Genomic DNA, 18636 nt, shown 5'->3' on the forward strand with positions numbered 1-18636 from the left:
ATATCCCTTCTTCTCATCTCATGCTCTGGGCTTGCAGAAAAATACAGACAGTCCCTCCCTCCATTGCACTCTCTCACACCTGGGACTTGCAGTTTTACCAGTTACAGCAACACATCACAGAATGGTTTGGGTTGGAAGGGACCTTAGAGCTCATCCAGTTCCAACCCCCTGCCATGGGCAGGGGCATCTTCCTCTAGACCAGGTTGCTCCAAGCCCCATCCAACTTGGCCTTGAACACTGCCAGGGATGGGGCAGCCACAGCTTCTCTGGGCACCCTGTGACCAGGGCCTCAGCACCCTCACAGGGAAGAATTTTTCCCTAATGTCTCATCTAAATCTTCCCTCTGTCAGGTTAAAGCCATTCTTCCTTGCCCTCCTTTTGACAGGCCCTTGTCAAAAGCCCCCCTCCGGATTTCTTGTCAGCCCCTTTTAGGTATTGGAAGACTGTTAAAAGGTCTACAATATATGTTACTGTTTTCCATTCTCATCTTCTTTGTCTGGAATCAAAGCGGTGGAGGAAGACATCAAACACACAGACACCCCATGCTCATGTACATATGCTACTCCCACTTCTTTGGGTAGGATCTGGTTTTGAGGTAAGGGTGAGGGGAGGTTGTTTTATGAGTATCCCACAGTTTTATAGTCAGCACATAAATACAGGAGAGCAGAAACTCTCCTGAGAGAACAAGTACCACTTTCTTTTCTAGTCTCCACACAACCAATCCAGTTCTTCATTGCACACTATTTCAAATAAAAAAAAAAAAAAATCCATCATTTGAAAGCATATTCTCTTCTTGCTCCATTCTCAAAGGAAAAAAAAAAAAGAAGAGAGGAATCAAACATTGAAAACTTGGGAGTTTTCTCCACTGCATGTTTATGCATGGAGTGGTTTTGGAAAACAACTGAAGATTCACAGATTTCTTACAAATAAGTATTTACAAATTAATTCCGATTAACTGGCTGTATGTGGCCAAGGACTCGTATCATAAAGTACATCCCCACGAGTGCTATGGGGAAACTTCATGGGCTGATTACCACAGCAATGTTCCACAGACATTCAAAAAATGGGATTTCGAGGCAAAGACACTAAATGCTGATTAATAACCACATTCTTGAGTAGATAAGAGAGCAGAGGTGAAATCTTCAGCCCACAGCTCACCCAGTGGGAATATATTTAGAATGGAGGCTGCCCTCTCTACAGCAAGTTCTGACGACATTACAGTCAAGGTTACAACATTATTTAGCTAGTCCAGGCAAAGACAGAAGCTCAGGAAACTCAATATACTTATGACAAGCAAAGGCTGGTTCATCTGAGTTGGGTTGAAGGCTGTTTTCTTTTCCCCCTGCATACAACAGCAGTCTGTAAATTCTCCCCTAGCTACCCAGGAGCAAATGCATCTGAGTGACTTGATAAGGTAATAGAAGATTAGAAGCATCCATACCTTCCAGGCTGAGTAAGCTCCCTAAACACCTATGTATACGTGGAGGAAAACAGAGCAAACAAATCACAAGCTTTCCTGATGCTAGAGCCTCAAAAAATCAAGAAATTGCACCTGAGTAAAGGCAGCAATTGGGCTCCTTCTTACAGTGTACGCCAGACAATTAGAAGAAATCATTTTCTACACTCTTATATGAAGCCCAGGCTTGACTCTGACCTATAATTTGAAATATGCTTCATTTTAATGACTTAACTTTCACTGCTAATAAGAGCAGCCCAATCAAACTGCGGGCAAAGAGTGTGAAATAATTTACAGGTTTCGTCTGAAAAGGTCAAGGTCTTCAACAAAAAAAAAAAGTGACTTTTGCCATGGAAGTGCTTGTCCCTTGCTGGGTAAAACTAACAGACTGCTAGGAAAAATCATACCTGTCTTTTGTGCCCGAAGTATCTCGTTTACCAAACACACACATTAATTACCCATCAGCTGCTGCCAAAACCAACAGCGCACGGCTGGCAGAGGTCCCCATCGCCAGCCAGTGAAAGTGAGCTTCGTTCTTTCCACTGAAGTTAATGAAGCTATGACAATTTAAATTAGCTGTGAACCTACCCCAATTATCTTTTAGCTTGCCTGCACAAGGACACCTGGGAAAGTTAAGCAGAACTAACTAAAATGCCAGCAAGTGAGAGGAGAGTGAGCATGTTGAACTTTGCATGGATTTCTTTCACTCCTCACTTGTGTGTCTAGCAGGTTTGTTTTTCTTCAGTAGATAAATTGGTTTGGCTTTGCAGAACCCCCTCCTGCATACAAACCGCTGGCAGTTACAGCAGCTATCCCCTTCAGGATGCACATTCACTTGGCATCTCTCTTCTGTGCAACCGTTCTCTCTGTTCTTGAGGCGTTCCTCCTCCACTCTCTTCTTTCACCCTTAAAGCTCTCCACATACCCAGTATTTCAGTGGCCTGCCAGCCCGATGAGACCCCGCTGGCATCTGCAAAGGAAACCCTTGAGCTGCACAGCAGACTTTCTCCTGCTGGCTTATCAGGCAACACATTTTGTGCATGATACTCCTCCAGAGGAATTCAATTTGGAGCTTTTAAAGACACCTTCCATTGGATATCTCTTCTCCATTACACCTCAGAAAGGGTGCTGGGAAGATCAAGTATTTCAGAAGCTTTTTATTTTTCTATTTACATTTAAAAGACATGGCCCAAAGAGAAAAAGTTTTATTCTTCAGAACTGCAATGCTGATACAACTTTGCTAAGGGCCAAATACAGAAAATGATTAACTCCAATTCCCAAGCTGTCATTTATAAAGCTCAGTGAGGAGCTGAAGGCATATTCAGATACAGGGATAATGGATGAGTGAGTTGTCCTGCTTTGGTGGCTCTAACAGTACAGCTGCTTGTACCCCGCTGTCAGACGCACACACACACACCCCCTTTTCTGCATCCCCCTCTGTATAAATACCTTGAGCTCCCTGTGGAAAGGATGGAAGGGCAACTCAGCAAAGCTGAGGCAGAAACACATAAGCACTTTAATTCTCTCAAACTGATAGAACCCTTGAAAACTTTTCCCTAGAGCTCTGGCTATGCTCTGCTCTCCCAGCTAGCAATAATCACCTTTGAGTATCAGTAGGATTCCCAGTGCCAAAGCGACTTGGCTTCCCTAGGTGAGATGAGAGATGAAGCTAATACACTTTAATATTAGAAAAGAGAAGGTAAAGTCTGAAATATAGAAGCCATAGTAAGGGGAGTAAATGAAGCTAGGAAATCATCCATACTGTTGAAGAGTTTAGCATGGTATACCATTCAGAACAGAGGAAATCAACTGCTACGTGGCAACAATGAATTCATGATTCCTCAGATCTGTTTTGTGATCCATGTCCTTGTTCGAGAATTAAAAGATATATCTCCATCCTACCTTGCAATGTCCCCTAGGCTTACCAACTTCTCCATTTTAACCACATTTTAGTTTAAAACTACTTCTTTCTGTTCTTACTAGGGTTTTATCTCTTGCTGTACCTCTATGCTAAACCTTGGCATTTACCAGCTCACATCTCATGAATAACATTACTGTCAAACTCTTCTAGTTTATAACCATATGAAACAAGATTTGAATGGGGAGACACCCAAGACGAAGACACTTCTGAAACAAGAAAATATAACACCTACAACTGACTAGTTTAATCTCAAACACTGTCGAAAAACACTGATGATAACCTCATTCAATAGTCATGTTTTGATTCCTCGTAGGAACGGAAGCAGAATATACCTAGAATGTCTAACAGAGAGGCTTTATTTTGGGATGTGGAGCTGACCAGCCCCAGGAACCTATTTTGTCTGGTAGCAGATATGTTGGGATATAACAGAAGGCCTCTGATTTCTCTGTGTGTGTGGCATACATCTTTCATAGATAAATTAAGATGCAGCCATTTAAGTCAGGTGTGTGTGTTTATTGCCATATTATCACGAGTAAGCCAGCAGACAGTACTGCACTGCAAAGCAACTCCTATTGTGTGCAGCATACTTCCTTGTGTTGAAATAAAGCTCCTGAAGCTTTGTAAAGTGGATTTTTTTTCTGTAGAGATATATACTTGGTATTTTATACTAGCTGAGGGTCTGCCCTGCAGAGTTCATTATACTTTAGCATCACTTTTTTCCTTTCTTTTCTCTCTTATGCTCTGCTTATTTCTTTTCATCCTCCCAATGAAAATGGCAAAACCAGAATGCAGCATAAATGCTGGAACACTCCACAGATATACAGCCAGCGATCATACAACAACCTCCATAGCTTTCTACTTCAAAGCATGAACGGATCATAAATTCAGGAAGAGAAGAATACCGCACTTACTGCAGACCTATTTCTACCCTAACAAAAACAAAGCTGTTTTAAATAAAAAAAAAAAAAACCCAAACCAAATAACAACAGCAACAACAAATAAAGCTTTAGATGGCACGTAATATGTTTTCAATATGTTCCATTGTGCTAATATTCTCATCCCCTTCTGGTAATATGTGGGTTTATTGATTAACTATATGATGACCCACCATAACACAGGGACTTGAAAACTTTATGTGTCATCATTTTAAGTTACCTTATCCTCTCCACACTGCATCTTTCTTAGATTAAGGTCAATTGACCAGCACAACCCCCTGAGCAAGAACTGTAACTGTTTGCAGGTTTCAATGTCATTTCACCTTTAAGTTTTAAAGCATTAAAAATGAACATATCCTAACTGCAGCTGTCAATAACCGTGTTGCAGCCACTGTTTCACTGTTTCATTTGCAGCTTCAGTTGCAGGGAAGCACATCTGACTCACACAGTACATGACACAGAACTTGCTATTTCAAGGCAGCCACTGTTTAGTGGTCAGACATCTCCTCATCCTTGACTTGATAGCCTTAAAATAAACATCCTTGAGCAGCTGTACAAAAACACCTATGCAGATAGCAAGTAAAAAACCTTGCTGTTTATAGTTTGCAGATGCCTGGGAGAAAACATGTCATATAACATACCTCTAAACTGCTCTGAAAATGGCTAAACTGGCTAGTGAAGCCAGAGAATGGTTTTTAAAATACAAAATACCACATAGAACTGTAGAATCAACAAGCCTAGGCCTTACTTGTTTTAGCTGTAGTTTCCTCTTATATAGCACCTTGGGTGCATATGATATATGGACTGCCCCTGTCGTTAATCAGTTCAGTTGTTTCAGTTGCTCCTTTCTAAAACTGGCACAACTCTCCCTCTAAAGCCTCTAGCACACTAACACATTAAACAATTCCTTTCCATTAGCCGAGTCATGTGTCCAAGCTTGCCAGCTCTCTTTGAGGAGCTTCCATTCTCAAGAGATATTTCTTGTATCATCTGCATGGCATAGAAACGGTCAGGCTGAAGGAACCAACTGGTCAACCTCTACATGCTGCTGCTGGCTGCTGCAGCTGTATGGCAGCTAAGAAGGGCTACACATCAAAGGAGTACAGTTTAGGAGCAGGAGAAAGTTAGGGAAGTAACTGTGTTAAACGCAGTTTCTCTTTATAACAAACACAATATGACCAAATTTGATTTCCAAATACCATTTTATCACAGGATGCTGATAATAGCATTTCTCTCACATAACTCTGCAGGACCAGGAGCAGAATTGGACCAAGCTGCCTTATTCTGTCCCTTTTCTTTGTTCCATCAGAGCTACAGCCTACCAACGGTTGCAGCTAGCTGCTGAGGAAAAGCTATTTCCCTGGGATACCAGAACAGTGATTTAATAGCTCTTCAGCTAATGTATCTGGCTTTAGTAGCGCTAATATTTGGTATATTCAAAGCAACTCTACATAGTTTTCATGGACAAATTTTTAAGCTATGCCTAAATCTGTCCCATGGCTGTATTGATTGAATGAGATCAGAATTACCTCCTCAGGAATCAAATGTTGGTGTGAGAGGAGAGTTAAGTAGAGAGGTTCCAACCCCAGGATATGCACAGTGCTGCCAGAAGAAATAACGTTTCCTGTTTTCAGCCATACTAACATTCTAGTATGCCTGTTTCAGAGAATACACACTCACGCTCGAGGGACCCACAAATTAGCATCCTCCACAAACCCTCGAGAAGTTAACACAGATCTGCTGTGAGCAAATCCCATTTAGTAACAGGTGCTATTTGGTGATACAAAACTCTGCTTCTTTGCAGAAACAATTATAAACTGCTTCTGCTTAATCTCTAGAAGGCAAACCGTAACTGTGTAATCTAAAGAAACAATCAAAGCAAAATTAAACCAAATTAGCAGTGTACGCCTGGAGCACGGTTTGTTCAGGATTTAGATGACCTAAACCACAGATGGATTATTTTTCCCTCTAGTTGCGAGAATGACTTAAACCTTTACTGACCTTCTCTGGTTAACTCGGTTTTCTCAAGTTTTCACTGCAGCCTACTTATTCAGTGAGCATAATAACTCCTCCCTGTGAAAGAAGGAAACTTCTGCCCTAGGAACTGTGGGATAGTAACCATGGGTATATTGTGGTGTGCAACACTGGGACAGGGATATATTTTTCCAGTTAGTGACATATCATTCTGTGTTGTATCCTCCCTCCAAACTTGCCACTCTGTTATAAATCAAAGGGCTTATCCAGGACTACTCCTTTTGGTTTTTTCTTTAGGTCATAATGATGTCAGGCAGCTGTGGGTGTAGGCAAGAGGGGATCTAATTTGCTTTTAGAAAATGAAAATGAAAACAATCACTTGCACAGTTAAATACTTGCCACTGCGTAAGCTGTTTTGCTTGCCTGTGCTACTGACCCAGAAAACAGCTGTCATATGGTTATTACTTCATGTTACTTTACACAAAACACAGAGAAGCTTTAAGATAGCAAAACCCTTCCTCAAGCAATGCAGGACAATATCTTTACATTATTTACTCTCTCCAACTGCTCCTCTAATAGAAAAGGATAGCTCTCTGAATGCTTATCAGAGTCCTTTCTGCAATGCCTTTGTGATTTCAGAAAGAAAACATTAAGCTGCTGCTTGGCAAACAAGCACAAATCTTTCAGAAAGCACAAACGTAAATGCTCATCATCAAGTTGTTTGGGGCAGACAAGTTGCACTACACAAGCTGTAAAGAAAGCTTAGGCTTTATGTTTCAGATTACTGTCACAGCACCAAGGAAGCTTGTTTAAAATTTAGGCTGCGCCTTGCATTCTAAGGTACCATATCTTTTCTTAACAGAGATCTTAAAATGAGCACAATTAGAGTAACGGAGAGGAGCTTCAAGATGTAATTAAGTGAGCAGCAGAGGAACGGCTGTGCTTTCCAAACAGCTGGCGCAAGTCTCCCGAGTGACTCCCTATGAACCCGACCCTTGGCTTGCCAAGCAGCAGTTTGTTTTCAGAGCCAGTGCAAGGCTGCTGGTCACAACTAATCCCTCTTCCTACTTACAGTTCGGTGGTGTTGGCAGGGATGTCCCGGGGAACCTGGACCACTTTGCTCTCCTCACAAATGAAGACCGTTCCCACGCAACGGCAGGCATGGTGTTGGCATCCCGAGCAGCATGCCATGATAACCAGCAAGCAGGCGAGGACTGGAGACATCTCTGCCTTCACGTCTGTGCCCAGCTCCTTCATTTCAAAAGGAGGAGTGCAGAGACTTCCCACCCATCTCCCCGAATGGAAGACCCGCCCAAGAGCTGGGACGAACCTTGTGGCCCTTGGGGGATGACTTCTGAGCAAGTTTTGGTTCATGGCCCCAGATCCTTCTGGACCTTACAGCAGAGATGGAGTTCAGCAATGCTGATTTTCCATGAGAAGAGTATTTTATACTTAAAGCAGTGTTGAAATCACAGGCCCAGCTGAACTAACCGGGGTGCTTTTGATGCACTAGGTATCTCCACTGCAAAAAGCTGCTTTCTTCTCAGCTGTGCTATTTTGCATGTTTTATTTGGTAAAACCAAGGGACAACAGAGCATTTTTACCTTCTACAGCCCAGGCACTTTTGTCCCCAAAGGATAGGCACTATTTATGCTCCCCTTCATGGATCCAAGAGCCCCTGCTTTTGTGTTGCTACTAGGCAAATGAAATGTGTTATTTTTTCATAGGGTATATAATCTATTTGATAGGTTAAAAGCTGTACAGTCCTAAATCCAGCGCTAAATAACACTATATTTTCAGCTGTGATTATTCTTCATGTACTTGCTGATTCATCTCCTCTTCTCCTTGGCATCTTTACAGGAACCCAGACAGGAGAAAATGCCACAATCCAAATAGTCCCTGTGTACTGGTAAACCAGCTAAAATATCTTTCTTGCTACAAATATTAATCCTCGAGGAAGGGACCTTGTGAACCCTTCCCTGTCACCAGGTCATGCTGCATCAGGATATCACTTGGAACCAAGGATACAACCTACAAGACACCTGAAATAAGAATTTTGAGACAAAAAGGTGGGATTTTGCCTTTGTTTGGTTTTGTTGTTCAGTTGGTTGGTTGGGGTTTTTCCCCCCAGGTTTTTGGTTTTATGGTTTCATTTGGTTTTTTCTTACTTTTCTTTTAAACTGTAAATATCTGTTTCAAACAGAGCTTTTAAATCACATGCATTTTAAGGGACTACTGGAGCCTGATTCGCGTTCAATTCTTCACATCGCTGGGAAGGATTTTAATCTTGTTAAAAGCAGCTGTTAGGTGGTTTTTCTGGGGTTTTTAATTGTTACTTGTTTGGGTTTTTTTCTTCTCCCGTAATCAAAAAACATAAGCAAATATAATGAGACACAAGACAGCATCTTTTCTCTGAAGTGTGCCACCCTAAAGATTCCAGCATCCTCACCTTTACAATAAGACTCCAAATGTAGATGTTTCTGATAGGAGCTAATTAGTATTTTAAAACTAATTCACCTAATTAAGTTACCTTAAGAGTTAACCTAATTTTACCAAGTATCATCAGATATTGGTTATTCTTCCCCCACTCATTTAAGCCCACTCAAGATGAGAACAGCGCCATTTAAACAATAAAGGTAAAATAAAAAATAAATCACAACAATCTTTTTCTAACCAGGGTAGGCTTGTACTGAATTGTAAGAGCATTCGTTTAACTGCAGGTGTAAACCAGAGCCCATTTTGCTAAGGTGTCCGAATGAGTTTTGTGAGAATGACAGTGAATGCCACAAAAGAAGTAATGAAACCATGAGTGATGTTTTTGTCATATATATATACACACATATATATGTCTGCCTACCTATGCTTTACTTTGAAACACCTTAGAGCTATAAGATATATATATTGTATACAGACACACACATATGTATCTCTATACCTACCTATCCTTTCCTTTGAAACAACTTAGAGCTACAAGATCTTCTGAAATGAGTCCAACCTTCAGTTTCTTTTATACCCAATGGGATGAAAACTGCAAAAGTCCATTCTCTGATCAGACAAATACCCATTTAGTAAAATATTGGCTGTAGCCCACTGCAAGTTGGACTAACTAGACACCTTAGGATTTAAACAAATGCCAGGAAGACAATTCATTCAAAGCTTTTTTGGTTTTGCCTTTTCAATAGCAAGTCTCTAGTTTCTACAGCTATAGATTGAAATTAGACTGACAGTCAACCCCAAGTACAAAAGATGAAGCTTAATGAAAATACAGGGCAGAAGAACATTTGGTTACAAATGAATGCAAGCCGTACCTCTTCATTCTGACATACATCAGTATAAACGGTCATGTCACACTGATGAAATGGATAGTAATATTTACGACATAGTCTTACAAGTGATAACATTCTCTGAATGTCAAAACAATTTTCACTGATACGAAGACATTGTAATTTGACTAACTTTGGGCTTCACAGTTCAAAGTACAAAATTTCTTTCAGATGGTAATAATAATTCTTCTATATGCAAAAGTCAGGAGATTAAAAAATATCACCAGGGCTCTAAGAGGTCTTTCCAGTTATTAGTGACTTTTAAAACTATACCAACTGTGCCTTATTTTAATATAGCTAGTAAAGCATAGACTTTTTAAAACATCAGGTCAGGCCCAGCAGCAAATCATGAGCAGCATGAAGAAAAGTTAGAGGAGGAGGTTGTCTCCTTTCCCTTTTTACATGGTAAGGCCATTTTATCAGTCCAGTACACATTGCTCCACTTTGATTTCCAACAGCTAAGAGTGAGATCATAGAATCAAATGGTGATTATTAAATAATATTTTAAAATCCCAAACCCCAAGATTCTCTTGAAACACCATGGAGACAAGACATTGAGGGAAATATCCAGTTATCATCATTTCCAATAAAATAGAATCATAGAATCATGGAACAGTTAGGGCTGGAAAGGACCTTAAGATTGTCTAGTTCCAACCCCCCTGCCATGGACAGGGACACCTCACACTAAACCATGTCATCCAAGGCTCTGTCCAACCTGGCCTTGAACACCACCAGGGATGGAGCATTCACAACCTCCCTGGGCAGCCCATTCCAGTGCCTCACCACCCTAACAGGAAAGAATTTCCTCCTTATATCCAATCTAAACTTCCCCTGTTTAAGTTTTAACCCATTACCCCTTGTCCTATCACTACAGTCCCAAGTGAAGAGTCCCTCTCCAGCATACTTGTAGGCCCCCTTCAGATACTGGAAGTACTTAAAATCAGAGTAGTATGCAAAACAGAACTGACATTTCACTGATATTAGAGAAAGTACTAATGCAGGACCACACTAAAACTATTTGAGGATAAATGAAGATTTGAAAGGATTTCAAAGTTATTTTATGCATACAATCTGAGGTCTTGCAGAAAAGACTCTGGTGTCTATTAATTTTTTGAACTGGGAATCTCCTAATCTCTGTTCCTGACTGTCAAATGACACACAGCCACACCACTACAGTCCTCTGATGGATTAATCAGATGACAATCCTCTCTCTACCAGTTCAGGAGCACAATTGTCTCCTCTCAGGAAGAAAATCCATGTAAAGGAGGGGAAAAAATGAAAGCTACCTCCTGGTCTCTTTCTGGGGTGGCTGCACTCACAAGTCCTTAAGTACCAGGTTGGAGCTACAACCATGCCTGAAAACCCAACAGACCTGTTCCAGGGGATCCATGAGTGCTACCTAAAGCTAGTCATAATTATGCCCCATATCTTCATGTCATCAGTTTCATACTTTTTCTTCAGTAGCTTGTCCAAAGTAAACTCAGGCCTCCACTGATATACCCCAGCGACACACTCAGCCAGAGCACCACATCCTAGGCGCAAGGAGACTGCTGACTGTGATGATGGCTGTCATTGAGAGACATACTGTCAAAAGTATAAATGCAGAGATGATGGTGCTTTCAGATATTTATAAGAGCCTTATCTTTGCAGAAGAAATATGCTCCAGCTGGCAAATTGGTCCTGAGTGTGTAAACCCTTTTCCGAGTAAGGAAACAGAAATTTCCCCAAATTGAAGCACTGTAGCAACAGACATGCAATTGAGTGAATTATGACAGAAATTCAATGATGACATTATAGATTATGAGATTAGAGGATTTCTGGGGTAGACAGTTAATTCAAGGTTATATGGTCACCAAGGGATCTTTTTTGACACAGTAGTAAAAGAGTCTGGTTGATAGGACTGGCCTCTAACATCAGCTTTGGCCTCTAAAATTAGCATTAGTCTAATTCTGTAAGTACTGAAGGGGTTTGCAGATCCCATTCTCTTACCAAGAATGACTCCTGTCCCAGGCCACTCTGTCATCTGGATCGATGAGTAGGAAGTAAAATGAACTACCCCAGGTCTCTGCCGCTTGCCCTCACTAAACATGCTCCAAATATACTGAAAAGGCTCTAATTCCATCCACCATGGTGCAGACAGGATAGGCACAGCACCTAAATCCAGCTCTCAGGCATGGGAACAGCTTTTTCTCATAAGGTAGGAAGCTTACAGGGTGCTGGAGTACATCAACCTACAGGCAAGCAAGTTTCTCCTTGTGTTTCTATCCCTTGAAACACAGCATGACAGCTAATTAAGTAAACAGACTTTCTGTTGACTTTTTCTAGCCTCAGAATAATGTCCAGTATACAAATGCTGCTGTAACACTAAACCGTAAAGCTAAATAAAACCGTGTGTTATAAAACTGTGTAGGCAATAAATCTCCTGTATGAAAAGATGAGACACAAACCACATCCAAAAGAAGTTTAGCCTTCAAAGAGTGGAGATTTCTTACCCTGTGGATGATTTCCAACGTATCAGTTCTTCCTATGGGTTTTTAGAGGTAGCAATAGCATCTATTGCCCTGACTACCACGCTATGATCAGAAAAAGGAGTTTTCTACTCAGAAAAGCTTGCAATGCGAGATGTAACAGATAAACACCTAAAAGGAAATTCATAAGAGGGAGTTTGACACATCATTGATTTACCTTTTGTGAATGACCAACCTGGGTTTTAAAACAGCAGATCACAGAACCCAACAGACCATTCACCTGATAAAACATGTTTTAAGCTTCTTTTCAGAAACAATCTTTCTGAACGGACTTTTTTTCTGTTTTCTTTTTTTCTTTTGGTTTTTCTTAGCTTCATTTTTTTCCCATGAAAGGTAACTATTTTTAAATACATTTTAAGGGCCAGACTTTTTATGTGCCCTCAGTGTTGAGAGCATAAAACATTAAACTAGCCTAATAAAGGCAGTAGCTCATTGCTCTCATAATTCTTTAAGCCAGCTGCCTCTCACCTCTAAAAAGAGAGTGAAATGGAGATAGCAAATTAGCCACCAGAGGGAGTGCATTCACTCGAGAAAACAAACTAGTATAAGGAAAGGATTAGAAATTTGATGGAATTTCGCTCACACGGGGTTCTTGTGACTGGCGTTTGACTTCCAAACTTGGCCATGATTAGTTATTAAAAAAATACAGTATGCAGGCAGCTCAGAAGGACTGACAGCTTGGTCTTGGTTTATGGTTCATCTCAATGATCTTGAAGGTCTTTTCCAGCCAAATGATTCTATAAACAGCACCTCTGCATTGTGTTTAATGCAGCAATAACCAGCGGCACTGTGTCTCTTGCTTCCCTCGTTATGCATCTTCTCGTCCTTAAAATCTAATTAACATCTGATATAAATAGCCCTGCCTATCTCCCTGATTATGGAAGGACACTGCCCAGCATGGAAGGGCCTTGGACACTTGTAATGGTTTTGCTGACGCTTCTCAGCAGTGACCATGTCCTTGTGTTATGATCTGGGGAATAATGACTGTCTTTATTTCAGTCTGCTCCAATACTTCAGTGGCTTTTATGGCTGACAAGCTCCCACCCAGCCCTTTATCTGTATGATTTTTCAGAAGTAATCTAAGGATATAAGTACCTCATGTATTTTTGGACCTCGGGAGACATATGCAAGAGACAACACTCAAGTTGGAGAACAGTCTTTGCCACCCAGTTTTGCTCCCCAGGTTCAGGTTTGCTCATCCCCCGTCGATAATAAAAGACACAGCCCATCTGCTAGGTTTCAAGTCTGCACAAGCACAGTTATAGAAGTACTTTTTCGTTGCATTGTCCATGAGTGGGTTTGACTAGACCAAAATAATGCACAAGTGATGCCGAAGCCTGCCCAAAATTGCCCTTTCCATCATATATTCATTCCCAGCACCTTTCCCAGCCAGCAAAGCATATCCAAAGGCCAGAGCTGCAAAGCAAGAGAAACTTTGACTAACTGGAGTGTCAAGCAGACCTGCCTACAGACAACAATAACCATGCACTGTTAACAGAACCTCAAATGCAAAGCCCCAAACCTGGGGAGGATGAACCCCCTGCAGCAATACACACTGAGTACTGCCTGGATGGAGAGAAGGCCTTATAATAGACAGAAGTGATGGTTCCCTTTAACTCAGCACTTGTTAGACCACAGTGACAGTACTGCGTCCAGTCTGGGATGCCCAGTAGAAGAAAGACACCACTGCATAGAATCATGGAATAGTTAAGAGTTGGAAGGGACCTTAAAGCTCATCTAGTTGAAACCCCCTGCCACTAGACCAGGTTGCTCCAAGTCCCATCCAACCTGACTTTGAACACTGCCAGGGATGGGGCAGCCACAGCTTCTCTGAGCAACCTGTGCCAGTGTCTCACCACTCTCACAGAAGAATTCCTCCCTAATGTCTCATCTCAGTCTCCCCTCTGTCAGGTTAAAGCCATTCCCCCTGGTTCTGTACCTACAGGCCATTGTCAAAAGCCCCTTTCCAGATTTCTTGTCTGCCCCTTTAGGTATTGGGAGACTGTTATGAAGTCTCCCTTAGGAAGGACCATTAGGTCTTTAAGGAGGGAATTCAGGGAAGGCAGCCAAGACAGTAAGGGTAGGACCATCAGTTCTTGCCCTGTGAGCTGAAGCTGTGAGAGCAGGGCTTGTTCAGCCTGGGGGAGGGATGCCTGGGGGGGGGGAATCTAACAGCACCCACAAGGAGATAATCAAGAGAGGGACCCAGACTCACTGCAGTGGTGCGGGGTGGGAGAACAAGAGCTGAAATCAGACATTCAGACCAGCTATAAGGAGATAATTTTTCACCTCGAAGACAGTCAAGGAGTAGCACAGGTGACTAGAGAGGTTGTGTCTCCTTCCACGGATTTTTAAGAGACCAGACCAAATAAGACCCTGGATAATCCAGCTGACCTGACTTTGAGATGTGGGACCAGAGACCCCCTGAAGTCCCCTTTCCACCTTTTGTGATTCTACTTGTGGCTCATAAAAAAACCCCTCTAGGATGTTTAAAATAGAGAATGACTATTCACTCGTTTCTCAAGCCTACACTGCCAGTTGCTTTTGAGCATGGTTACAAGTTACTACTCAGCTATTAATCTCTAACCCATAAATAACAGAGAAATGTTCATCAGCATGAATAAATAGGCTGGCAATGCTGCCCACCACTTCCAAGTTCATAAGCCTGCTATCCAGGAAGGTATGCAGTTAAGCAGTAAACCTAAACTTCTTACTCACCAAAATTCAAGAAACCATTAATACTTTCAAGTACAATTTATTATGAAATAAAATGAATTAAAGAAACTTCACCCTAATGATGCTTCCCCAACATGTCACATAATTAGCATCTCCTAATAAAGAGAGAGAGCAGCCTGGAAGAGCATACATGAGGAATTTCAATGATTGAAATACAGTGATATCTGTAAAGAGAAAACTTGCTTATCTGTAAAGAGAAAACTTGCTTAACTCCATTAGTACTTACAGTACAGCCTATAGACAGTGGCAGCAACCTGTTGTTTGGCCAGAGCAACTAAGTTTGCTGAAATTCATTCAGATTTCATGAGTATTTCAGGCATTGAAATACATTAAAGAGGTCTTAAATGGAAATATCCTTACAGCATACCATAGGTCACTTAACTTTCTACTTCCAATGCCTTTAATTTCAAGGTTCTCTGCAATGTGTAAAACTCTATCTTCTCTTTTCTTGACCTCAGAGAGCTTAGGAGAAACCATCTCTGCATGAGAAAAGGAAAAGCTCAGCCCTGATGGATACTTGAAAGGCAGTAAATATCCTTGTGGGAAATTAATTTCTTTCTGACAATACCAAAAAAAGACAAAAAAACCCAAAACAAAACAGGGAAAGGTAAAAATAAGAAATTGACATTTGTTAAGGCCCCTAAAGAAGATGCAAATGCCTAACTAATCCCTGCAGCAGACTGAAGAAAAAGGAGGCGAAAAAAGTATGAAAGCATTGCACAATTAGTGTAGGTTATTAATATTGATAGAGGAAGGCTAAAAAAGTGGCTTAATTACTTTGCAAGAGTTACAGCGGGTTGTAAACTTACTGCCTTCCTGACAGGTAGGCTAAATAAGCTGCCTAAGGTGATAATTAGGAGCCAGAGAGTTTTCCTGGGTCTTTTTTTAACACTATACAGTGAAAATGAATATTGCACCTTTGTTTCAAAACGCTCTCAGAAGGGCACCTGAGGTTTTTCCTACTCTTGCTGAAGCTTTTAGAGTAAATTAGAAAAATTATTTTACTGCATTCAGTGACTGATGTTGAGTCACACTAAAGCCTGAATGTTGATCTCTGGCAGCACATTTCCTCTTTCGCTCTTCCTGCTGGGGCTCCTCAGCCTCTGCTGAACAGTACCGTTTTCCCCATGCAGATCCACCAAAGTTAATAAGATTAGTTATGGAACAAGGTTCTGCCAAACATGACTAAAAAATTCAGTATCTGCTCCTTAGCATATAAAGTAATGAAAAATGGCACATGCCCTTAAAAGTAAGCAACTGAGCCCAGGAGAGCTCAGCCTGTCTAAGACTTTATGCAGCTGGAGTCCTGGTGAAATAGAAAGGGACAGCTTCCAGTTGCTTTAGCAAGCTTGAATTGGTGCTATAAGACTGCCCAAGGGTATATTCCTCCTTGGAGCAGTTTTTCTTGGACACCTTTTCTGCCAGGAAGCAGGTTATTGCATGAAAGGTGACAGAAAGTTGCCTCCAATTCTTGTTCTGCCTGCAAGTGCTCTCAGCACACAGGGAGCAGGTCACTCACAGCTCTCTGTGAAAGGAGAAGAATAAGGTCCTGCCATCGCTCTTAAGGCAAATAAAGCAATGGCAGGTAGACTAATGAGATTCTGCAGATAATGAAAAAAAAGCTTCTCCATCTCTCTCAGGTACTTTATAGTTCTCATTACCATGTTATCAAAGCACCTCAGAATTCTAACGCACATTTTAATCCCCATTTCTATGGCACAGAAAGACCTCTAGCATCATTTTACTGATGATGTGCTGGTTAAGCGTCAGGGAAACTAACGGCACATCCACAGCCTGGTGGTGGGTGGATCCACCCGGCTGCAGAGCAGAGATCCCTGGAGACAGACCCCAGGGAGGTGCAGGTCTGTGCACAAGTATATCCCCACAGTGATGTGCCTGAGCCAGGAAGCTGTGCTTTAGGACCCCACACTGCAAACACACACACAGGACTTCCAACACCCCTCTGGCCCACCTGCAGCCACTTTTGGCATCTGGCATTTGCTTCTCTGCATATCCAGACCTGGCAATGGAGAAGTAATGCTGCTGCCTGCACCCTGGGGAACTCAATGGCATCTCCTGGGGAAGGACAGAGATGCACTGAGCTTCTCTCCTCACATCCCACCTCACCTTCCCCTTATCTCTAACACTGCATCACACCTGACAATCAGATAGGACTTACTTGCTATTCAAAGGATTAAAACACACTTTACAAGCCACAGTTGAAGTCCCAACAGATGTACAGCTACCCAAATTGGGCCACTGTACCAGAAGATCATGACCTGTGTAGGAAACAAATGTGCTATTATTGTATTAGCCTGCTCACTTGCACACCCTGACAAATTACATGTCCTGCACTCAGAAAGGCTCTTCTGGCTGCTGCCACCCTTGTAACAATGCTAGATACGGTTCATTGATGGGTTAGCTGAGGAAAGTGTTAGATACCTAAAAAAGATTTAAATCTATTGAACGCTGTGAACTCAAAGCAGAAACAAAAGCAAGACTCCGCCAAAATATTTCATTTTTCTTACCTCTACTACAGTTCTCCTTATCCTTTTGACTCACATGACACAGGTTAGCATAATATAATCTATCAACAAATGATGCATCCTATTGCATTACACCTGTCTGAGACAAAAAAACCAAGTACCTTCTGGACTAAGCTGACAACAATCTAGGCACAACAACCCAAACCTAAACTGCCTGTGGAAGGCTGCAAAACTATTTTACCTTTGGTGATTGCTGCTTTTAAGATGGACCGCAAAGGCAAAGCACAGCCTGTTGAATGCTGCCAAACCAAGTGATGAAGACCACACCTTGCCTAATTATGACTAGCCCAGGTGAAATTCAAAATGCCTGGAGACTGACAGGTGAGGTTTTGCACTGCGTCTCTTAAAAAGTACCTATGGGGTGTTTTACAAGCCTGATCTGCATGTGCTCCAAGCTGAGCAGAAATCTCCTTAGGACTCATCAGTTCATGCTCAGTGCTAACCAGCCTTACTCTTGTAACTCCTGATTGGCCTGGCATGTGGGTAAAGAGACTTTGCCTCTGCCTGCAAAGCAATGTGTGGGGTGCCCTTGGAGAAAGCAAGCACTGCATTGCCAGCCTGAAGGACATTACTGTTGATTGTTTATACACAAAGCAAAAGAATATTGCTTTGCACCCTTCCAAAGCACAGTAGTTTTGGGAAGTAGAAAGAAGGCTCCTGGCCACATTTGGATGCTCTCTTACAGAATGCAAGAAGGCTGAAAATTTCCTTATAGATTCCCCATCTGTTAAACCTGGGCTTGCAGTGCTGTCCTCAGGAGCCAGTTAAGCTTGTTTGCTGCTCTGCATGAGCAAAGTTTCTCTCTACTCAGGATATGGGGCTCCTGTTGGAATCAATTTAAGGTGTCCATCCTTTCCATGCATGGCACTGTAACCACAAGGGCTAGCAAAGATTTACTGCCAAACTGTGGGGACATTCACCAAATTATCAAGGTTTTCTATTATTGTGCAGCCCCTATATACATTTCATCATCTATGCAAAACCATGAAACAGACATAATTTCAATAACAGATTCATTGAGTTAACATTGACATGTCATTTATACCAGCTGAAGATGACTGTGGCAACAGAGGAAATGAAAAAGTACCAATAAGATACAACTAACATTATGGAATATGAAGAGAGAGAAATAAGAAGGAGCAAGGCTATATTTCTCTTGACTCAAGTGCAGCTATGCCAGAGCACCACTGCTGAAGATTTGGCCTGCAGCAGTCTGA

At 41.7% G+C, this 18636-nt stretch overlaps 1 protein-coding gene across 3 annotated transcripts in view; it reads right to left on the bottom strand.

The window, feature by feature from the left end:
* FSHR (follicle stimulating hormone receptor) overlaps window positions 1–7650 on the bottom strand; it is a 76669-nt gene extending 69019 nt beyond the window's left edge. For 2 of the 3 annotated variants that reach the window (XM_062606008.1, XM_062606007.1), the window contains exon 1: window positions 7359–7558. In XM_062606008.1, the coding sequence (XP_062461992.1) occupies window positions 7359–7543 (185 nt within the window). In that variant the 5' untranslated portion in view covers window positions 7544–7558. Of the gene's footprint in view, window positions 1–7358 lie in introns of all 3 variants that reach the window. The other variant, XR_009962242.1, reaches the window with a different exon arrangement.
* Between the last annotated feature and the right edge of the window lie 10986 nt (window positions 7651–18636).

Source organism: Pezoporus occidentalis, unplaced genomic scaffold (genome assembly GCF_034315485.1).
Source record: "Pezoporus occidentalis ecotype Australia unplaced genomic scaffold, CSIRO_AGI_Poc_V1 ctg93, whole genome shotgun sequence".
Taxonomy (NCBI): Eukaryota; Metazoa; Chordata; class Aves; order Psittaciformes; family Psittacidae; genus Pezoporus; species Pezoporus occidentalis.